The sequence below is a fragment of the Capricornis sumatraensis genome, chromosome 8 (assembly GCF_032405125.1).
Source record: "Capricornis sumatraensis isolate serow.1 chromosome 8, serow.2, whole genome shotgun sequence".
In the NCBI taxonomy this organism is placed as follows: domain Eukaryota; kingdom Metazoa; phylum Chordata; class Mammalia; order Artiodactyla; family Bovidae; genus Capricornis; species Capricornis sumatraensis.
In genome coordinates, this window is record NC_091076.1 from 77480395 (window position 1) to 77499702 (window position 19308).

A 19308-nucleotide genomic window follows, 5' to 3' on the forward strand; every position below is an offset into this window, starting at 1 on the left:
CACACTGATGTGTTTTGTTTGGCTCATGCTGTTGGCCAAAATTTAAAATCTGGTTTGCTACTTTTAAAATGTAAAAAAAAAGATGACTCTCCTTTGGGGTCGGCCTGCCTTCACGCCTCGAGTGTACTATCCTTTGTTGACTGAATAAAACTCTGAGCTGTAAAAAAATTATAAATAAATAAAAATGTGGATATTTCACAGAGAAATTTGGATTTCTGGCTTCTCTTGATAATTTTTTAAAGTCTACAGTAACACCAGATCTGATTCCCCTGTTGGCAGCAACCTGCTAGAACTGATTTGTGGCTGCCCACTCTGGTCAAGGTATCTGTATCAGAATTCCTCAAAGCCCCCACCCACCTAGCCATTCCTTTACCTTGCTCATTCCTGAGTTACTCTAGACAAAATACAGGGGAAGGACAGGGGATGAGGAGTTGAAGCTCATGGGAGGCCAGGAGTGGAACAAGAAGCGTCACTTATGGCCGTCACACATTTTGTGCCTCGGTTTCCTTTCAGTTTGGAGAAAAGGCTGTACCTGGTTGGAGGCATGGCCCTTCTGGGACATGAAGATCATGTGCCCAGCAGGCTGTGTGAACTGGACTGTGTTAATGTTTCTGCCTGGAGGTCAGAGCAAAGTCAGTTTGAGCCTAGTGGCTGCAGCAATTACAGTGAAGTACCTAGGGTCAACAGGTGCTCACACCTACTCAGTTGCTGGAAGTCCTAAAGAGGGAAAACAGGGCTAACCTCGTAGGGATCCCTGTGAGATGAGGTTAGCGTGTCCCTGTCCAGCCAGACCCACCAGCCACGCCAATAATTGCACCTGGCATCCCACTGCAGAGCACGATTCATTTGTCTTGTTGGTTTATTGGCCTAGAGAGTTGGACACACACACAAATGCGGAGATAAATATTGGTCAGTTTCTCTAAATCTGGGTCCTCACTACATATAGAGCTAGAGTCTGTAGAATTCTAAATCTTGCGTGCTGTGGCACAGAACCAGTGGCCTTCCCACTCCACCGTCACCCTTCTTCCCAGGGAACATGGGGAAAGAGGGCACAAACTGACAAGACTTGATAATTTTCAAAAGACGAAATTGCAAAATCCCAAATTTCCAACATCTGAAATTCACAATGTTCAAGTTCCCCAGCTCAGATACATGTATTTTAATCTCCATTTCACCACAATCTCCTTTGTTGCCCAGAACCACCAAATTCTGGAAACTATTTTCCTAAATCAGATTTAAAAAAAACAAACAAAATAAATGTCTACAGTCTCAGTTCTCCCAAAATGTCCATGGTTTTAGAATTTTGACCTGTTGTGAAATTCAATTCCCTGGTCCATCCTCAACCCCTTCCATCTCCTGTGCCGTTCTGCCTCAGAGGAGTGCAGGTTAAGGATACAGGGGCACTGTCGTCGCACCCGCCCCCTGCCTCCAAGGCCTTCCTCAGTCTCTCCTGTGGTTCCGCTGTGTATATATATATATATATTTATATATATAATTTGTGTGTAGATATATATATGTATTCTTTATTATGTACTTTTTTTTTTTCGCAGTTTTTCTAAAGTGCCAGAAACAAGATTTGTGGGAATTTTTTAGTGATTTTTTTTTTTTTTTGCATTTTTCCATTTTAAACTTTTCTCCCCCTTAAAAATTGGAACTCAGTACATTCAGTAGGAAACTCTTCACTCGGACTGCGGCCAAGACCAAGAAAAGTGCAAAGAGACGGAGGAGGAGTGAAGGAGCGACACTCCTCCATGGTTAACATTCAGGGAGCCTGTCGAAAACCTCCCTTTCCGTTTGCTGGGAGGGTGTGAGGAGGCAGGAGGCTGCTCCTGTCCCTCCCGCCAAACCACCACCCTCCAAAAGCCATGATCTTGCCCTTTCAGCATCAGTTGAGAGGGCAGCCATCTTGGCCCCAAAAAACAGTAGCTGGGAAAAGGACTGCCATTTTGAGGATGGCAACTTTTCCCCTTTTTAAACTGCACTCCTCTAATTCCCATTTATCAAATTTGCTCCCCCAAACTGGCTCTCCCCTTCTGAGCTTTTTGTGTGTGTGTGGGGTGGCGGGGGGTAGGTGGGTGGATGGGAAGTGTTCATTCAATCACAGAGTGGGGAGGCCCAGTTATCAGAATTAGGAGCGAACATTTCTTCAACTCCACCACTGGAAGGAAACATAGGGACCCCTGACCAGGGTTAACTAGTGCAAATTAGGGATCAGGGACTTACAAGGTCCCTGTACCCCATCCCTAGGCTGGGATCTTTGGGTGTGGGAAACTGAGTCAAAGATGGGGTGTAAGGTGCTATTTTGGAGGGAAAGTTGGTGGGGATACCCCAAAGCCCACCAGGGGAGTAGGATGGTTCCCCAAAAACCATCTGGAGTAATTGGTGAGGGAAGTAATACTGGGGAAAAAGAGGGCTAAGGTAAGGATGGGAGGTCGTGTGCAAATCTCGGGCTTACTACCCATCCAACCCCCATCATTTTTCTGGCTATTTGGTCTAGTCTGGGAGAAACCATCTGGGAAAAAAAAAAAAGGAGGAAGTAGGACCTCTCCCCCATCCTATATAGAGCTTCTCCTTCCTGGCCCCCAAATCTGGCTTAGCCCAGATGAGGCCATATGCAGAGGCAGGAAGAGGTACAATCCACTCACCTCTTTTGCTGTGGAAGAGTCTGGGGCTTACTAGATTTGAGGGTCAAAGCAGGGCCGAGATTGGTGCTGCCTGGGCTGGGAAAGAACTCAGCCAAGGAACAGATAGGTAGCCCTCCCTCCCACCCCGCTCTTTGACCAGGATGGGAGAGCCATCTCCACAGTCTTGGAGTAGGAGGAGGAATATGGAAGATCCAAAGGCGTAGAAGCCAAGGAAGGCATGGCATGGCATCTTAATGTGAAGGGAACAGGGACACAGAAACCCACCCTTGGGAAGAATGGCATCTGAAGCCCACTCCCAGGTGGGTAAGTATTGGGTATCACAATGGTCTGGTCCAGGCCCTGGGCCACAAAAGGATGGAATGTGCTAGGAAGCATCTGGGCAAGGGCTTAGAGAAAGCTTCAAGATGCAGGGTGGGGAACATTCGGGGAGAAAGATGGTTTCCCCCTAAGTTTAGGAATCAGAGGGCAGGTTAGACATTCAGAGCTGGTGGGGGCCGTGAGTAGAGATTCATGGAAGTATATTGCTCAGTTGCCCCAAGGGCTGGAGGAGGGATGAGCTGGCCCTGCCCCTCACGGAGGCCATTCCCTGGAGGAGAACTGAGAGGGGAACCACCGAAGACCCCTTCCCAGGTGGTGGGAAAACTACAATCTCACACAAAGCAGCCTGACCCCTGAGCTCCAGAGGCCCCCAGGTCCCTGCACAGGAGTGTGGAGGGGCTCCCAAGGGGCAGGGAGGCCGGGGAGCTGGTAGTGGCGGGGGTTCAGGGAGGGTGGCATCTGGTGAAAGGGGGGATCCGGGTCCAGAGCTCACCCCACATCTCCCTTCTGGGTTCTTTCAACCCCTGCCCTCTCCCCTTCTCCCTTGGGGGCAACCGGTGGAGGAAGAGTTGGGGGTGGTGGGGTTGGGGGGGTAGGGGCTGCTGCTTGAGGATTGACTGCGTAGCCAAAGACCCCTGGTAGGAAGGGAAGGGCCCCCCCACCCTTCTCATCAGGTAGGACCATGTTAAGAGCGACCGGGAGAGCGGCCAAGTTGCTGAAGTTGTAAGGGTAGGCGGCGAGGAGCTGGGGACCATAGACGAGTGGGTAGGGCTCAGGGTAGAAGGTGACTTTGGCAGCCCCCATCGCCTCCATCCGGTCTCCCCCGCCAGCCCCGCCTGGCCCCTCACTCCCACCTTTTCCCCTGCCACTGCCTGATTCCCGGCCACTCCCAATCAGAGCCAGTGGAAATTCCTGCACAGGTGGGTATGCATAGGTGGCCCCTCCTGCCCCCACGGAGGGCTCCTCTCCTCCCGAGATGACAGGGTCCTGGAGCGAGGCAGGCTCAGAAGCTTCCTCGGCAGGAGCACTTCCGCCTCCACCACCTGCCTCCCCGCTGGAGGAGGAGACCTGCATCTCTTGGGGGGCCTCCTCCTTGATCTCCCCGGCTCTGGCACCAGTGCTGCCCTTGGAGTAGGCGATGACAGGCGTGGGGGTGCCCCCGGGTCGCTCGGCGGCGTGCCTCTGCCCATGGCGGCTCAGGGCAGCGGCTGTCTTGCACACCTTGGCGCAGTGAGGGCAGGTGAGGCGGGTGGAGGGCTTCCGTCCAGACCGGGAGCTGTGGGGGCCCCCGCTGTGGGCCTCCTGGTGCTTGCGCAGCTTCCTCAGACTGGCGAATGTCTGGGCACAGTCCTCACAGCGGTGTCTCCTCTCGCTACGGGCACGCCCCGGGGGGCCCTCAGCTGCTGGAGTCTCCTCCCAGCTCCTCCGTTCCAGCTTCTGTCTCCAGCGAGGTGGCCGGCGGCTTCTGGGCATCCCGCTGCCCCCGCTGCTAGCCGGGGCCGCGGCTCCGGCCTTGCGCTTGGGCTTGTAGGAGTAGTAGGGCCTCCAGAGCTGGTCCTCGCCGCCAGCCTTGGACTCCCCCTGCTCCTCCTCCTCCTCGTCCTCGTCCTCCTCGTCCTCCTCGTCCTCCTCGCTCTCCTCCACCTCCTCGCCGCTTAGCTCCCCGGGACGCAGGTCTGTTTCTGAGATGCGGCGCTTGACAATCGCCTCCTCACCGATTCGCACAGTGATCTGACACAGTGGCGGTGGGGCCTGGGGCTGAGAGGGGCCCCGGCCAGGCCCTGCAGGGGGACCCGCGCCCCCGCCAATCCCGCCAGCCGGCTTGGCCGTGTAGGTCAGAGTCCTCGTGGCCCGCGGGTTCCGGCCCTTGGCCTCCTCCGTGGCTGTGGCGGGCCCTGCAGCTGTGGCTGGGCTGCCTGCTGTGGCTGGGCTGGTTGGTGCGGCTGCAGGTTCGGGGGGAGGAGGTGGGTACTCACGTTTTTTGGGGGGCCGTGGGGGAGCAGTGTAAGTGATGACTGAGGCGGCTTGGGCCCCCCCTGTGCTGGCCGGCCCACTCCCTGCTCCACCACTGCTGCTGCCCCCATGTACAATGACTGAGGGAGCCGGGTGGGCAAAAGTGATGACAGATGGTGGGGGGCCAGGCTCTGGGGCAGGTGGGGGTCCAGGTGGCGAGCTGGCCGGCATCACCACAGGGGCCGGTGTGTTGAGGCTTGGAGAGAGGGGGGCCTCGGGGGCTCCCTGGCTGTAGGTCTTGTAGGGCCGCTTGGCCGCTCGCATGGGGAGCAAGCGGTACAGCTTGAGGGTATTGAGCTTGGGCTTATAGCCTCCATTGGGCGTCTTCTCACTGGCCAGGAGGCTCGGGCTAATGCCGTGGAAGGCTCGCTGGTGGGTCTTCAGGTTATAGTAAGTGACAAAGGTCTCCCAGCAGAAGATGCACTGGTACCTGGGCCAGGGACAGAGCCAGTTGAGTCAGGGGCCCTGAGGCTAGGGCCTTAGCTTCCCATTTTCTCTCCTGTCTCCGCTCAGACCTTGAACTGCCCCAGCCATCTGCTCACCCTTCTCTCATGCTGCTTGTCTCACCAGCCTCAGAAGGGACACCAGTCCTAGTTCAGTGTCCCCCACTGGCTGTGCAACGCCAGGCCTCAGCTGTTCCATCTGTGAATTGGGAATAATCACATACCTTGCCTAACTCCCAAAGCCGCCTTCTGAAGCTCACCTGACAGATGGGGAAGTATCTTATCAAGAAGGATACATTAGAACAGTAGATGGACATGCCTGTGCTTCCTATTGTCCTGCCCCATAAGGCAACTTTCTGTTTCCTCCTTGGCCTTTTCCACATCACCAAGCCAGGACATGACACCTGGCGGTGCTAAGAAATAAACATCAGTGGGAGGAAACGGGGCTGGAGGGAGGCAGAAGGGTGAATGACAGAAAGCACACGAGCAGGGGCCAGTGGGTGAGCAGGCATCTGAGAATGGCTTTCTGGGCCCCATGCTCTGCCCATTCCCTCCCTTGTCCATTTGGTCCCTAAGTGGACTAGGTCCCATATGACTTCTCCACCCCCATCCACCCCAAGTCCCCGGCTGTCCAGAGCACTCACCTGCGCTCCCCAGTGTGCCACACCTCGTGTTTGGTTCGGTACTCAGCCAGTGCGAACACCTTCTCGCAGTAGCGGCAGGGGTACTTCCTCCGCCATGAGTGTACATTGCTGTGCCGCTTTAGGCTGGACAGGGTCACGTAGGAACGCTCACAGGCCGCGCACACATAGAGCACGTGGCCACCCACCACCTTCACCACGTGCTCAGGACCACCTCGGAAGCCTACCGCTGGGGGCAGGGCCGAGGCGTCCACTCCTGCAGGGCCACTGGGGACAGAACCCCTGGCTCCCAGCCCGGCGGACCCCCGAGTGCTGGCTTCCCTCCGGCACTGGGCCTCGTGGGTCTGTAGCCGCTTGGGATGGATGAAGCTTTTCCCACATCGGGGACAGGGGAGGGGCCGCCGGGACAAGGCAGGCTGTGAGTCAGGGCCCTGGGCCTCAGCCCTGTCCCCCTCCCACTCCCCAGCTGGCCTAGGCCCAGGCCCAAAGCTGTCCTCCTCAGGCTGTGAGGTGGCCATGGGAGCTGGAACGGGAGGCACCCAGGCATCACCCCCCTCCCCCAGGCCCTGCAGCCGGGAGATGCCCAGACGCCGTCCCAGAGCACCAATCTCTGCCACAGCTGCCCCGTCCCCTCCACCACCAGGCAATGCCAGCCGGGCACTGTAGATGAAATTGAGGACATCAGAGAAGGCAGCTGCTGGGACCCCTGGCAGCTCCAGGACCCGAGGTGGGGATGATGCTGAAGGTGAGGCTGGAGAGGGAGAGGAGGAGGAAGAGGAGGAGGAGGAGGAGGAGGAGGAGGCCGCTGTGGTGGTGGTGGGGTTGGGGGCTGAGCCCCCAGTGATGGGTGGGAGGGGCAGTGGAGCTGAAGCCAGCAGTGCCTCTCTGAAGAAGGGACTAGAAGCAGCCAGGACGCTGCGGTGAGCTGGGAACTTGGTATCTCCGGCTATGAGGGTGACGTCACAGAAGAGGCCACGAAGCCGCTGTTCATTGAGCTGGCGCAGAACGGCGGGTGCATGGGACGGGTCTGTCACCTCTGCTGGGGGTGGCATGGCGCCAGCCTAGATGGAGAAGAGCCAGGGGAGGATCTCAGAGGCTGGGCGGAGGGCTGGGGGCTTTCAAGTCAGAGGCGAGCTGGGCAGGGGTTGGAGGCTGTTGGCCAGAGGCTGGTGGAAGGCTGACTGACTCCTGATCATGGAAGTGAGGGGTTAACCTTAGCCACCCCACGTCTGGCCAACGTCCAACACCCCTCTGTCAGACATCTGGGGCTGAAAGAGGCCAGGGATTCCTCAGGTCTTGATGAAGGTCAGGGGTCAAGAATTCCAAGTTACAGACTAACAGGGGGAGCAATGGACACCTCTTTCCCACTGGGAGGGGGAGGGAGCCCCCACAGCTGATGGCCATTTCTCAGGCCTCCTCAGCCTGGAGGATATGGCTGCTTTGCTCGCCTGCAGCCTCAGGCCCAGTCTCCCTCCCAGCAGACCTCTCACCCGTCTCACCTGAGAGCACAGCCAACATGGGGTGGAGCGGAGATGGCTCAGCAAGTCCCTTCTGGCGTGCTTCTTCCCTCTGTGGAGAAACAGAAACTGCGTCCTCGGGAAGGGAACTGGGCGGGAGGCTGACCCAGGAGGTGGGGAGTGGTGCCGCATGGAGGGTCAGAGAGCCTGGGCAGCTCTAGAGACCCTGACCCTCCTGGGAACCAATTAGGTTACTTGCTCAGTGGCCTCTAATCAGACCTAGGATGTCACAGATTATTGCAAACCCTGTACTGCTGGCCCCCAGAAGTACAGGAATAAGATAATTTGCATATTCCCAATTTGCCTCAAAAAAATCCAGCGACATCGGTTCAATCCTGTAGGCCCAGGGAACCCTGCTGGATCAGTCTCAAGTCCCTTGAGCCCAATCTTTGGGACTCAAAGGAAATCAAAGATTTGCATGTTGTCTTTCATTATAACACTTATTTACATATCAAAATAGATTTGTTTGACCTTTTTCATTGGACCAAGCTGCTAGATATTCAAATTAGCAGAGGACTTCATCACATAAATCTTAGAGAGGGTTTCTAGGTCCCACACGCGCCAGCTTGCTCCAGTCTCTGGGAAGGCCACCAGACTGGAAGTGAGGAAGCTTGGGTCCCCCTCCTTATTCTGAGAGGTGGTGGATTTGGGCCTTTGGCTTAAAAAAAAGTGAGGGTGGGGCAGGGAACACAACCCCTATCTCACCTCTTGCTGGGAGGCTCATCCAAAAGGAATAGCAGGTAACCCAAATGTGAGCCATGGCAGTCACTGCCCGCAAGGCAACTCACACCTTCAGCTTTGGGGGCTCAATTTTCAGTTGAAGATCTCAGTTCCAGAGCCATAGAGTAACTTAGCCAAAGACACACAGAGCTGGTCATAACAGGTGGAGCCTGTTCACAGAGCCAGGCCTGCTGACCTGAGGGCAGAGCTCTCAGCCCCTCTTGTCCACCCTCCACAAAGTCTGGGGGCCCTCCCTTTCCACACGCCCGGGGTCACACATGACCTCTGAGGTGTCCTGCGTCAGGAGTTCCTCATGCAATTCCCCCCCCGCCAAAATGCTCTCTTCCTATTTATTACTCATACTGTCTGGACTAAAAGGCCTTCTCTCTTCAGCCAAAAGGCAGCCCTCAGTCCTCTCCCGGAGGAGGTAAACAGGGATGAGAATCAAAGTTTCTCACAGTCCTGAGTGCCAGGCACACACCTAGGTTAAGTGCTACCGCATCAGTTGATGGACTGCAGGTGGGTCAGGAATCCAGGGGAAGGATTCCTGGGCTGGTGTTCACATCTGTTTGCAAAATGGGGAAAGAGAACAAGGTCTCCTCCTCCCTTCTGTGACAACCACCAGCCAACAGGGACCCCCAAGAGTCGGTGCTTCACTGGCATTACCTCATTTGCTCTTCATCACGACTCTAAAATGTAGCAGTTAGCTTCACTTTAAGTGACAGGCAGGGATTTCCCTGGTGGGGCAGTGGATGAGAATCCGCCTGCCAACGCAGGGGACACAAGTTCGATCTCTGGTTTGGGAAGACCTCACATGCCAAGGAGCAATTAAGCCCAAACACCCTAGAGCCCGTGCTCTACAAGAGAAGCCACCGCAATGAGAAGCCCATGCACCACAAGGAAGAGTAGCCCCCGCTTGCGGCAACTAGAGACATATGAGATCAGTTAGTCTCAGTGCTGGGATCTGTTCGGCTCCAAAGCCTTCATTCTTGATTATACCACATCAGGATGAAAGAGATGTTTACGGCTGTGATACTGTGATATAAGAAATTAAGTTGACCCTTGAACAACTGCGTAGATCCACTTCTATGTGGATTTTTTTCCAGTAGTAAATACTACAGTATTCCAAGATCTGATGTTGGTTGAATCTGAGCACGCAGAAGAACCTTGGATACGGACTGTAAGGCTATACTTAGATTTTCCACTGGGTAGAGTGTCCATGCCCCTAACCCCTACATTGTTTAAGGGTCAGGTATAATATATTTGGTCCTGGTCTCCATTCTTTTTATTTTAAAAAATATATATTTGGCTTTGCTGGGTCTTAGTTGCGGCATTTGGAATCTTTTAGGTGCAGCTTGTGGGATCTAGTTCCCTGACCAGGGATCAAACCTGGGTCTCCTGCATTGAGAGTGTGAAATCTTAGTCACTGGACTGCCAGGAAGTCCCCTTTGTTCCCATTCTTGACACAGGGCTCCTAAAACTCTTGTAATTTCCCAAGTGATAGGAGCGCTGTTGTTTAGTTGCTCAGTGGTGCCTGACTCTTTTGTGACCCTGCAAACTGTAGCCCGCCAGGCTCCTCTGTTCATGGAATTTTCCAGGCAAGGATACTAGACTGCCATTTCCTTCTCCAGATAGGGGTGTTGCTGCTGCTGCTGCTGCTAAGTCGCTTCAGTCGTGTCTGCAGGCATCTTATTCTAACATTTGAGCCCAGTTCCTAACATCAAGCTCCTAAACTAAACCCCTTGGAATATCCTGGGTGACAGAAATGTCTCTTGTTCTAAAGAGGTGACTCTCCATGTAGTCCTGGATGGGGGCTGGTCACCGGAAAGGCCAAGCCATGATGAGAAGTTTGGAACTTTCAGCCCCAGCCCCCATTGCCTCTGGGGACAGGAGAGGGCCTGGAGACTGAGTTAATAATTGATCATGCCTATGTGATGAGGCCTCCATAAAAATCCCTAAACTATGGGGTTCAGAGAGCTTCCAGTTCCTAAACACATCTCCATGGTGAGAGGGTGGCACAGCCCAGCTTTGTGGAGACAGAAGCTCCTGCACTCAGGACCCTTCCAGACCTCTTCATCTGGCTATTATCATATCCTCTATTATATGATAAACCAATAAACACAAGTATTTCCCTCAGTTCTATAAGCCATCCTAGCAAATTATCAAATCTGAGGAGGCGGGTTGTGAGGAAGCCTGATTCTTGCTGGTCAGTCAGAAGTCCAGGAGGTTTGGGGAATTCCCTGGTGGTCCAGTGGTTAGGACTCTGAGCTTCCACTGCAGCGGACATGGGTTCAATCCCTGGTCTGGAAACTAAGATCCCACACTCAGCATGGTGTGGCCAAAAAAAAGTTAATAAAAATTTTAAAAAGCTGTAAAAAAAAAAAGTACAGGAGGTCTGGGTTTGCAAACTGGTATCTGAAGTGGGGGCAGTCTTGTGGGAATGAGCCCTTAACCTGTGGAATCTGATGCTATCTCCAGGCAGATAATATCAGAATTGAATTGAATTGTAGGACACACAGCTAGTGTCAGAGAATTGGCCAGTGTGGGAGAAGAAACTCCACATGTCTGGTGTCAGAAGTGTTGTGAGTAGAGTGTATAGGATAACAGTTCTGTTTTTCTTGAAACAGAACCCACTAGGGCTCCCCATCAGCCCATCTAGGATCTTTGTGAAAATTAGAGGAAGGGGGGAAACTAGAGGAAAGGCCTCTTCAAGGTAGCAGCTCTGCACAGGTGAGCAAAGAAAAGGTTTGATTCTAGCCGCTACTCACCCTTTGGCCAGCCCTGCCCACTCGCACAACCATATGGGCTTGGTACCTACCAAGGCGTGGCTGTGTGCTGACTGTCAAGATATATGGACAAGGCCTATCCAAGCATTTTCAGAACCACAGAGGTCCAAGGCTGTCTTGGCCCTTGGAGATCACCTAGAACCGTCAGCGTCATGATACTTGGAGCTGCTGTTGAGATAAACATTGTGTCAAACCTGGCACTAAGCATTTTATCTGCATCATCTCATTTCAGCACTCAAAAGGACCACAGGGAGGCAGGGGCTAGTGTCAACCCCACTGTACAGATGAGGAAACGGAGGCTTTAAATACTCTAGACGCCACACTTGCAGGCAGAGAGAATGTAGTGGTGGGGTGACTTGTCCCTGGTCTCTCTACTAACCAAACGGGGTCTGGATCCGGCTCTCCTGAGTTCAACTGCCCCACCACTGGCCGCTGCCCTGCTGGGGTTATACAAGGTGGAGCAGACACTGGTTATGAGACCCTGGGCAAATTACTTCACCTCTCGATATGTCGGTTTCCTTGTCTACGAGCTGGGGATAATGAAGTGCACCCATTACGTAGGGCTGTAGAGAATAAACAAGCTGATGACCGGCTGTACCTAGAAGAGTGCTGGGCACGCAGCAGATGCTCAGGAAGTGCTAGCTCTTATTATCATCTTGGAACTCAGTCCCGGAAAATGGTGGGGGGAAGTGGTGAAGAAAAGGGGCAGAAATCAGGCTTCATGGTAGGTCTGATGGCTCTGTGGTTTTAGTTTTTTTATTTGTTTTTACCGTTTCTCTACTCTTAACTGGCTGTGTGATCTTAAGAGGTGTGACTGAGGTGGGGATGTGAGCACCACCACCAGATACCCTCCACCTCCGGCTGTTCCCTGTGCCTGGAACATTCTCTCCTCAGGCAGCCTCACGCCTTGCTATCCCACCTCCTTTCAGCTTTGACTCAAAAGTCACCTTCCCCCAAGGCCCTCCCTGGCTGCCTTGGACCTCCCCAAGCTTCCTATCCCCCTCCCTACTTTATTTTCCTCCTTGGTGTTTACTAAGACTACTGCTCTTTCATCTCTAGAAGGCAAGCTCCAAGGGACGGATGGATTTTTGTCTTTGTCCATTGCTCCATCCAGTACTTAGAACAGTGCCTGATACATGGTAGGAGGATTCAAAACATTTTGGGTAAATGAATGAACCTGCTTTCTTAAAGCCTACCTGGACTGTGTCCACCTTTAGGAAGGAAACCATCCTCAGGCCAGGACTGAGTTGGCCAGGAGCTGGGGGTGGCGAGTGTAACTTGATCGCTTCGGGGGCACTCGTGCTTTGCCTAATACACCTCCAAGGCTTTATTTTTTATTTATCTATGTTTTTACTCCCAGGGCTTTACATGCATTGCCTCATTTAATGGTCTCCTCAGCCACTCCAAGTTGGCATTTACATTATCCCAGTTTTACAAGTGAGGAAACTGAGGCTCATAGAGGGATTTACCTTGCTCAAGGTCACACAGCTTGTGAACAGCAGGGTCAGAATTGGCTCATGTGAACCCAGATGCTGGGTCCTCCCCTCTGTCACACCACCAGGTCCTGCCTTAAGGGGGCTGGGGCCAGCTAGCAGGCTGCCAGAACCATCACTCACACACACACACACACAGGAGCTCATGTGCTAAAGGCTAACTGTGTCAAGTCTGACTCCTCCCTTGCCCTTGCTCCCCACGTCTAGCCGTCACCGAGTCTGGTCAGATCTGTGGCCTAGCCTGGGAATGGCTCTGGAAGCTTTCCCTCTACCCTACCTCTGGCCCCCAAACTAGCTCAAGGCCTTGTTAACAGTCTCATGGTTCAAGGCCAGGGCTTGCAGCTAGTCCCCTGCTTCCGGTCTTAGCATCTCCCATCCAGGCTTCCTCTCACTGAGAATCAACAGCCCCGAAGCAGCTCAGGCATTGTCACTCCTGGGCTCTGAACCCCTCTCTAGCCTCCACTCCAGAATAAAGCTCAAATACACCAGCTGGGTATTCAAGTGTCCAGTCCCCATCTTCCTCTCTCCTCTTGCCTGGAGTGAATCTCCCCTCCAGCTTCCGGTGTGCCCTCCAGCCTCAGCACTCCCACACCTCCAGGCCTCTGCCTGTGCTGGTTCTCCTGCCAGAAATAAAAACTTTGCCCAGCCTCTTCTCCAAATACCTCCAAAATGTTGAAATTGACCTCAAATGCCACCTCTGTCTTGGTCCTCCCTGACCCTCAGAACAAGGACAATCTCTCCTTCACCTACTTCATCAACATTTTGTGCCCGTGTGGCCAGCACCCAGCAGCGAACGCTAAGTTCTCCCTCCCAGGCAGGGACTCCCTGAATCACTGTTGAAACATACCAGTCTTCTGAAATGAATTACTGCAGGTGTTAAGTTCTGCAGAAATTGGGCAGAAGTGTGTGTATGTATGTGGAGGGGGATGCACGGAGAAGCCCACCACAAGCTTCAGAAGGGCAGCAGGGGACGGCATATAAGAGCCCAGGATCTGGAGTCAGATTGCCTGGGTTCAAATCCAGCTTTACCTTTTACTAGCTAAATGGCTTTGGGCATATGAATTCTCTGGACCTCGGCTGTCTCATCTGAGAAAGGGAAATAATTAGAACTCCCACTTTCATCCAGCATTGGGAAGACTAAATGAGTGATCATAAGTAAAAGCATTAAGAACAGTGCCTAGTACACAGTAAGTGTTCAATAGGTGTTTCCTTCTGTCATTATTAACCAAGCCCCAAGAAGGGGCTCAGTGCTGGCACAGGGCTGACAGTGGCTGGCACGGGCATAGTCCCCAAACTGTAGCTACTTTCCAGGTATGCTTCCCATGTGCTACGTACCTACAGCCCTGTTGGAAGACGGACAGGGAAGGTGATTAGCCCCATTTTAAAGATGAGGAACTGAGGGTCACTTAGGGAAAGTGCTGGCGAGGAAGTGGTAGGGCCTGAACTCCTCGATTCTCATCTAGGCCTCCTTCCCCTCCACCAGGCCATGGTGCACCTGTTGTGCAGGCCTGACACAGCAGCCAGCACGCCCCCGGGCAGGGGGTCTAGCCATAGCATCCACCCAGCCCCCATGCACATACCCCGTCCTAGCCAGGCCAGGCACAGACCACAGGGTGTGCACCCTTGGAACACACAGACACACATATACACACACCCCTACAGAAGGGCCAGGGCCCCAAAGGTGAGGAAAACCTGTTCTGAGGAATCTGCCTAGCGAGCAAATTCCGTTTCCAGACCCTTCCACAGTCGCAGGAGTGGCCTAGTCTGCGTCACAGAAGAGATGGAAAAGCAGAGATACCAGCAAGGGGGACAGAGAGAGGGTGAAGCAGGAGGAGGAGACTGAAAACTTCGTGTTTCTTTTTTCCATTTCAGTGACAAGAGTCACACCCGGCCTTTACGTAAACATGGCCAAGGAGCCACTTTGTCCAAGCTGAGTTTCCTTGCAGCCGCCAGGCCTCTCCTCCTGGTGACCCTGACACGCTAGGCGGGCCGGCGAGGGGCAAGCACGCAGACCCTGCACGGACTAGCCAGGCCACCCGACAACACCCAGGCCTCCCGCCTGCTGCCCTTGCTCTGCCCCATATTTATCTCCCCGCCTTCTTCATAACACATACCCAGAGCGGCCCCACACAGCCACTTCAACACGCAGGAGCAGGCACGCACACACAGCTCGTGGTTGATCTCCGGAGTCTGAGGCCCACATTGCCCTTGTCACGCCACCTCCCTCCCTACAAGTGTTTTCTGACCAGCTTGCCTCCCGGCCCGAAAAGCTCCCACAAACAACGTCACAAAAGAATCCCGTAGGGAATGTTGCAAACACACAACCTTCCCCTCGCTCAGCTGCCCATGATCCCATAAATACAACCTGCACATTCCACCCAGAACCCCAGGCACCAGTACCAGCTGCCCCACGGGTACCTGAGACACACCGGGGGTTCTCACTTCCCATGGGACCTGCAGGACCCGAGTTCTAGATATGCACCCCCCCTTCCATGCCACCCAGTCGTCACACGGACCCACAAACCCATCCAGTAGGCCATCTTCGCCAAGACTGGACCACACCTCAGCAGGGCCGCAGAAACCGGACCGGACCCAACACCCTCTGACTCAAGGGTACACAACTGCCCCCTCCAACTGAGCACACACACCCAGCACTTGGGTGCCCTCCACAGCACTTACCCGTCACCAGCTCTGCAGAAAACAACAGTTCACAAATAGTTCATGTGTGCAGGACCAGACACATATGTGCAAGAAAACACACCCCAATATGAAACATACATAAAACCCCACACCTAACAAACTCCGCAGGTATTGTGCGCAGCTTCAAATGCGGACCTGTCACCCAGAGCCACAGGGCCACATCTTGTCATTCTGCCTCACAACACTGGATACCCTTCCATCTGGCTTTGTGTCCCCATGGCCTGGTCGGGCCCTGCTGGACCCCTGGCTACCAGACCAGCAAACAGTGGTGATTAGGAGAGGTTTACCTTGCCCCACAACACAGCAGGAGACACACAAGCTCCAGGACTCGCAGCCACAACCCTGCCCCGACGGCACAGCGGCTCTGGGGCCCCTGTTCGCCCTGCGCACCCCGCACACCCCAACTCTGGGGCGCTCGGCGGCCCACCCCTCCCCCCTTCTGCCTGGCTCCTACGCCATCGCCCTCCCAGCAGCTTGCAGCGCCGGCCCGGGCTCACACCAGCCCCACCCCACCCCCAACCTGCCCCACGGGGGGAGGGGGACACCGGGCTGCAGAATTAACCCTTCAAGTGAGGAGTGAGCGCGGCCCTTTCCAAGGCCCCAGGCGATCGCACCCGCCTCCCCCCCGCACCCCCGCCCCGACCGCCGCCGAGTCGGACGCCGTACCCGGGCCCCCTTAGTCGCCCCCCAGCGCCCTGCGCGCCTGGAGGCGGGGCCAGACTCAGCCCCCGACCCCTGAGCCCCCAGGTCAACCCCAAAGGGGAGCGGTCGCGGCTCGGGGCGCGGCCCGGGCCCCCGCGGCACCGGGCAGCGGGGAGGGGGCCCGGCTGTTGGCTCCGGTCCGCCCTGGCCCTGCCCGGTTCGCCCTGGGGCCCACCTGACTGCGATGGCGCTGTGTCCGCCAGGCCCGGCTCATCACCGTGGCCGCCCCCGGCCGCTCCGGTTTCGCCCGCCTCCAGCTCCGGCTCCGGCTCCGGCCCCGGCCCCCCCCAGCGCCCGGCCCCGGCCCGTCCCCGCCGCCGCCGCCGCCGCTGACATCATCGGCTCCCCCCGCCCCGGTCCTACCCCCACCCCCACCCCCGGAAACAGTACCCCCCCAGCGCCGCCGCCGCTGCCGCTGAGAGGAGGCCGGCGCAGCGCAGCCGGCACAGACACCAGGCTCCTGGCTCGGGCTTGTGGCGCCAGCGCGCCCGACGGCCTGCGCCCGGACCGATCCTGGGAAGGGACCGAGGCCACGCAAGGCCGCCGGACTAGTGGGCACCAAACCGGGCTGCGGGCCTGACTATACTCTGTGAGAAGGGGCTTACCCTCCCTTTCCCCCCCCTGCAGCGCTTCACTCAGTAGTGCACACAGCCTAGAACATGCACACCCTCTCCGCGGGCACACAACGTGGCAGGCTCACAATCAGGCCCAGTGGGACCCGCAGACCCAGCTCAACATACTCGCAGGGGCAGCCCTGGAAAAACACCCACACCCACGCCCTCTTCAGAAATGCACAGGGACCCCCGCCAGACCTACAGAACAGGTACAGCTAAATGACTACCAGTGCAGACGAACACACCCGCTTGCTATTTTGTTCCCAGGGACTGAAACACTACATCCATGTACTCTGCATAAATGCAGGGGCCTTGGTGTGGACCTCCCGGGGACAGCACCAACACCACCAGGTGGAAGCACACAGAGAAGAAACACATTCCTCAAACTCCAGAGGGACTGTCCCGAAGACTCCTCCCTGCTGTTCAAAAATTCAAAACTCAGGAGATGCAGGAGCTGGCCCTCAGAGGTGCTGTCCATAAAAGCTTTCTGAAACAGGGCAAGACAAATAAATTAACTAAAAACCAAAGACGTCTCATCACAGACATGGTTGAAAAGAGGAAAAAAGGAACCAGACAGACTTTAGAGTCACAGAGAAATAAAGCAGAATTGGAAACAAGAAAATTGGCCCACTCCCACCTGAGGGAGGTTCCAGGGAAGAACCTCCACCCCACCTCAGGAAGGTTCCAGGGAAGAACCCCTCCAACCAGGTCACAATGGCTGGAGCTCTGAAGGGCCCAGGGTCCCTGAGTCAGGAGGAGAGGAGGAAGTCCAAGGAAAGATGGTGAGTGTGGGGGGCAGGGGAGCAAGGACCCCCTTCCCTGTAGCTCCTGGCTGCTTCCTTTCCCCTCCTTCCCTGAGACTGCCCAGCTTTCCTAGACGCCCACAAGTGAAATTCATCACGGTGTTCCTAGATGTCCCTGGAACCAGTGACATCACACAGACACACAGCACCTGAGGCCGCCTCCCCTTCCTCAAATCGACAGAGCATCCCTAGGTCCTTTTTTTCTCCTCCCAGGAACAACTTACCCTGAGATACTCCAGGACTGCTCACTCCCCGCTTCCTACTTTAGCGACTCAAGGCCCACACTATACCACCTCATCCATCTTTTAGGCCCTGACTAGCTCCCAAGAGTTCCTCAGAAAGACAGCCTGCCCCTCTACTGTCCCACAGGGTCCCAGAGCTCAGCCTAGCATGTGCTCTGCCCCATGTCCCCTGGGCTATGGCTGCCCTAATGCCCGAGCTCCTTTCTCCCTAACAGGCTGGCAGTCACCCCTACTTCAACCTGCCTGACTTCACGCAGCCATCACCGCCCTCCACTCTGCCCAGTCTCTCATCGCACCAGCGCTGCCGGCCCTCTGATGCCACCAAGGGCCTGCTCGTGGCCCTGTTGGGTGGGGGCCTACCTGCTGGCTTCGTGGGCCCCTTCTCCCGTATGGCTTACCAGGCTTCCCACTTTCCCTCGCTGGAGCTGCTCATCTGTCGATGCCTCTTCCACCTCCCCATTGCCCTGCTACTTAAACTTCGTGGTGACCCCCTCTTAGGACCTCCCGATGTCCGGGGCCGGGCCTGCCTCCACGCCCTGCTCAACGTCCTCAGCATCGGATGTGCCTACAGTGCAGTTCAGGTGGTGCCCGCCGGCAACGCTGCCACCGTCCGCAAAGGTTCTTCCACTGTCTGCTCTGCTCTCCTTGCCCTCTGCCTTGAGAGCCAGCGTCTCAGCGGCTATGACTGGTGTGGCTTGTTGGGCAGCACTCTGGGACTCATCATTATTGTGGGACCTGGACTAGGGACCCTGCAGGAGGGGACCACGGGCCTCTACACTGCCCTAGGCTATGTGCTTGCTTTCCTAGGTGGCCTGGCACTGTCACTGGGGCTCCTGGTGTATCGCTCCCTGGACTTTCCCTCCTGCCTACCAACAGTGGCCTTCCTGTTTGGTTTGGTGGGGCTGGTGGGCTCTGTGCCAGGCCTCTTTATGCTGCAGACCCCCGTGCTGCCCAAGGATCCTCTGAGTTGGAGCTGTGTGGGGGCAGTGGGGATCCTTGCCCTGGTCTCCTTTGTGTGTGTGAGTTATGCGGTCACTAAGGCCCACCCCGCCCTGGTGTGTGCCGTCCTGCACTCTGAGGTGGTGGTGGCCTTGATGCTGCAATACTATGTGCTCTATGAGACCGTGGCACCTTCTGACATCATGGGGGCAGGGGTCGTTTTGGGCAGCATTGCCATTATCACTGCCCAGAACCTCAGCTGTGAGAGGGAAGGGCAGGTGGAGGAGTGAGATCCAACTTGAGAGCCTGGGGGTGGGGGTGGGGGGTGCTGGGTAAAAAGAAGGAAAAACTGGAATACAAACATGGGAGAACAAGTGACTAGGAAAGAACTGTTGTAGGAGAGGGACACTCCTTCGAGTCAAGGATGACTTGGGGACTTGGTGGAGAGGGACTGCTGAGAAGTCTTGGAGTAAGCCTGGAGACCAACGTATTTGGAGTCTAGGCTGGGGCTTGAAGGGAGGTCTGAGGAGCAGGCCCAAGGAAGGGGCTGAGGCAGGCAGGCCATGAACCGCGGAGAGGATTTTTCCCTGGGCAGCAGAGAGGAGCTTTGGGGCTTTCAGGCAAACGGAGCAAGCAGCTGCGCTGGGGGAAGGGAGTGTGCTTTTCTTTCCCTGAGCGATAGTTTCCCTTTCTCGTGGTTATGCCTCCCCACCTTGGGGTGGTGACGTGATA

General features: G+C 55.5%; 2 protein-coding genes across 2 annotated transcripts; one reads left to right on the forward strand and one right to left on the reverse strand.

Annotated features, from left to right (window-relative positions):
• Positions 1–882: 882 nt before the first annotated feature.
• On the reverse strand, positions 883–16237 carry ZBTB4 (zinc finger and BTB domain containing 4). Its single transcript, XM_068977001.1, has 4 exons — positions 16154–16237; positions 7560–7629; positions 6064–7121; positions 883–5406 (listed from the first exon to the last, which is right to left on the reverse strand). The coding sequence occupies exons 3-4, from the start codon at positions 7110–7112 to the stop codon at positions 3453–3455; spliced, it is 3003 nt and encodes a 1000-aa protein (XP_068833102.1). The 5' UTR covers positions 7113–7121; positions 7560–7629; positions 16154–16237; the 3' UTR covers positions 883–3452.
• On the forward strand, positions 16163–18866 carry SLC35G6 (solute carrier family 35 member G6). Its single transcript, XM_068977449.1, has 3 exons — positions 16163–16529; positions 17301–17374; positions 17853–18866. The coding sequence occupies exons 1-3, from the start codon at positions 16163–16165 to the stop codon at positions 18864–18866; spliced, it is 1455 nt and encodes a 484-aa protein (XP_068833550.1).
• The last annotated feature ends 442 nt before the right edge of the window (positions 18867–19308 follow it).

Bases quoted from the DNA above. Each gene is read 5' to 3' on its own strand.
- ZBTB4 (XM_068977001.1), bottom strand. From the start codon at position 7,112: ATGCCACCCCCAGCAGAGGTGACAGACCCGTCCCATGCACCCGCCGTT. The intron at 5,407-6,063 runs GTGAGTGCTCTG...TCCCTGGCCCAG, and splicing joins TGGCACACTGGGGAGCGCAG to GTACCAGTGCATCTTCTGCT.
- SLC35G6 (XM_068977449.1), top strand. From the start codon at position 16,163: ATGGCGCTGTGTCCGCCAGGCCCGGCTCATCACCGTGGCCGCCCCCGG. The intron at 16,530-17,300 runs GTGGGCACCAAA...CCCTCCAACCAG, and splicing joins CACGCAAGGCCGCCGGACTA to GTCACAATGGCTGGAGCTCT. The intron at 17,375-17,852 runs GTGAGTGTGGGG...TCTCCCTAACAG, and splicing joins AGGAAGTCCAAGGAAAGATG to GCTGGCAGTCACCCCTACTT.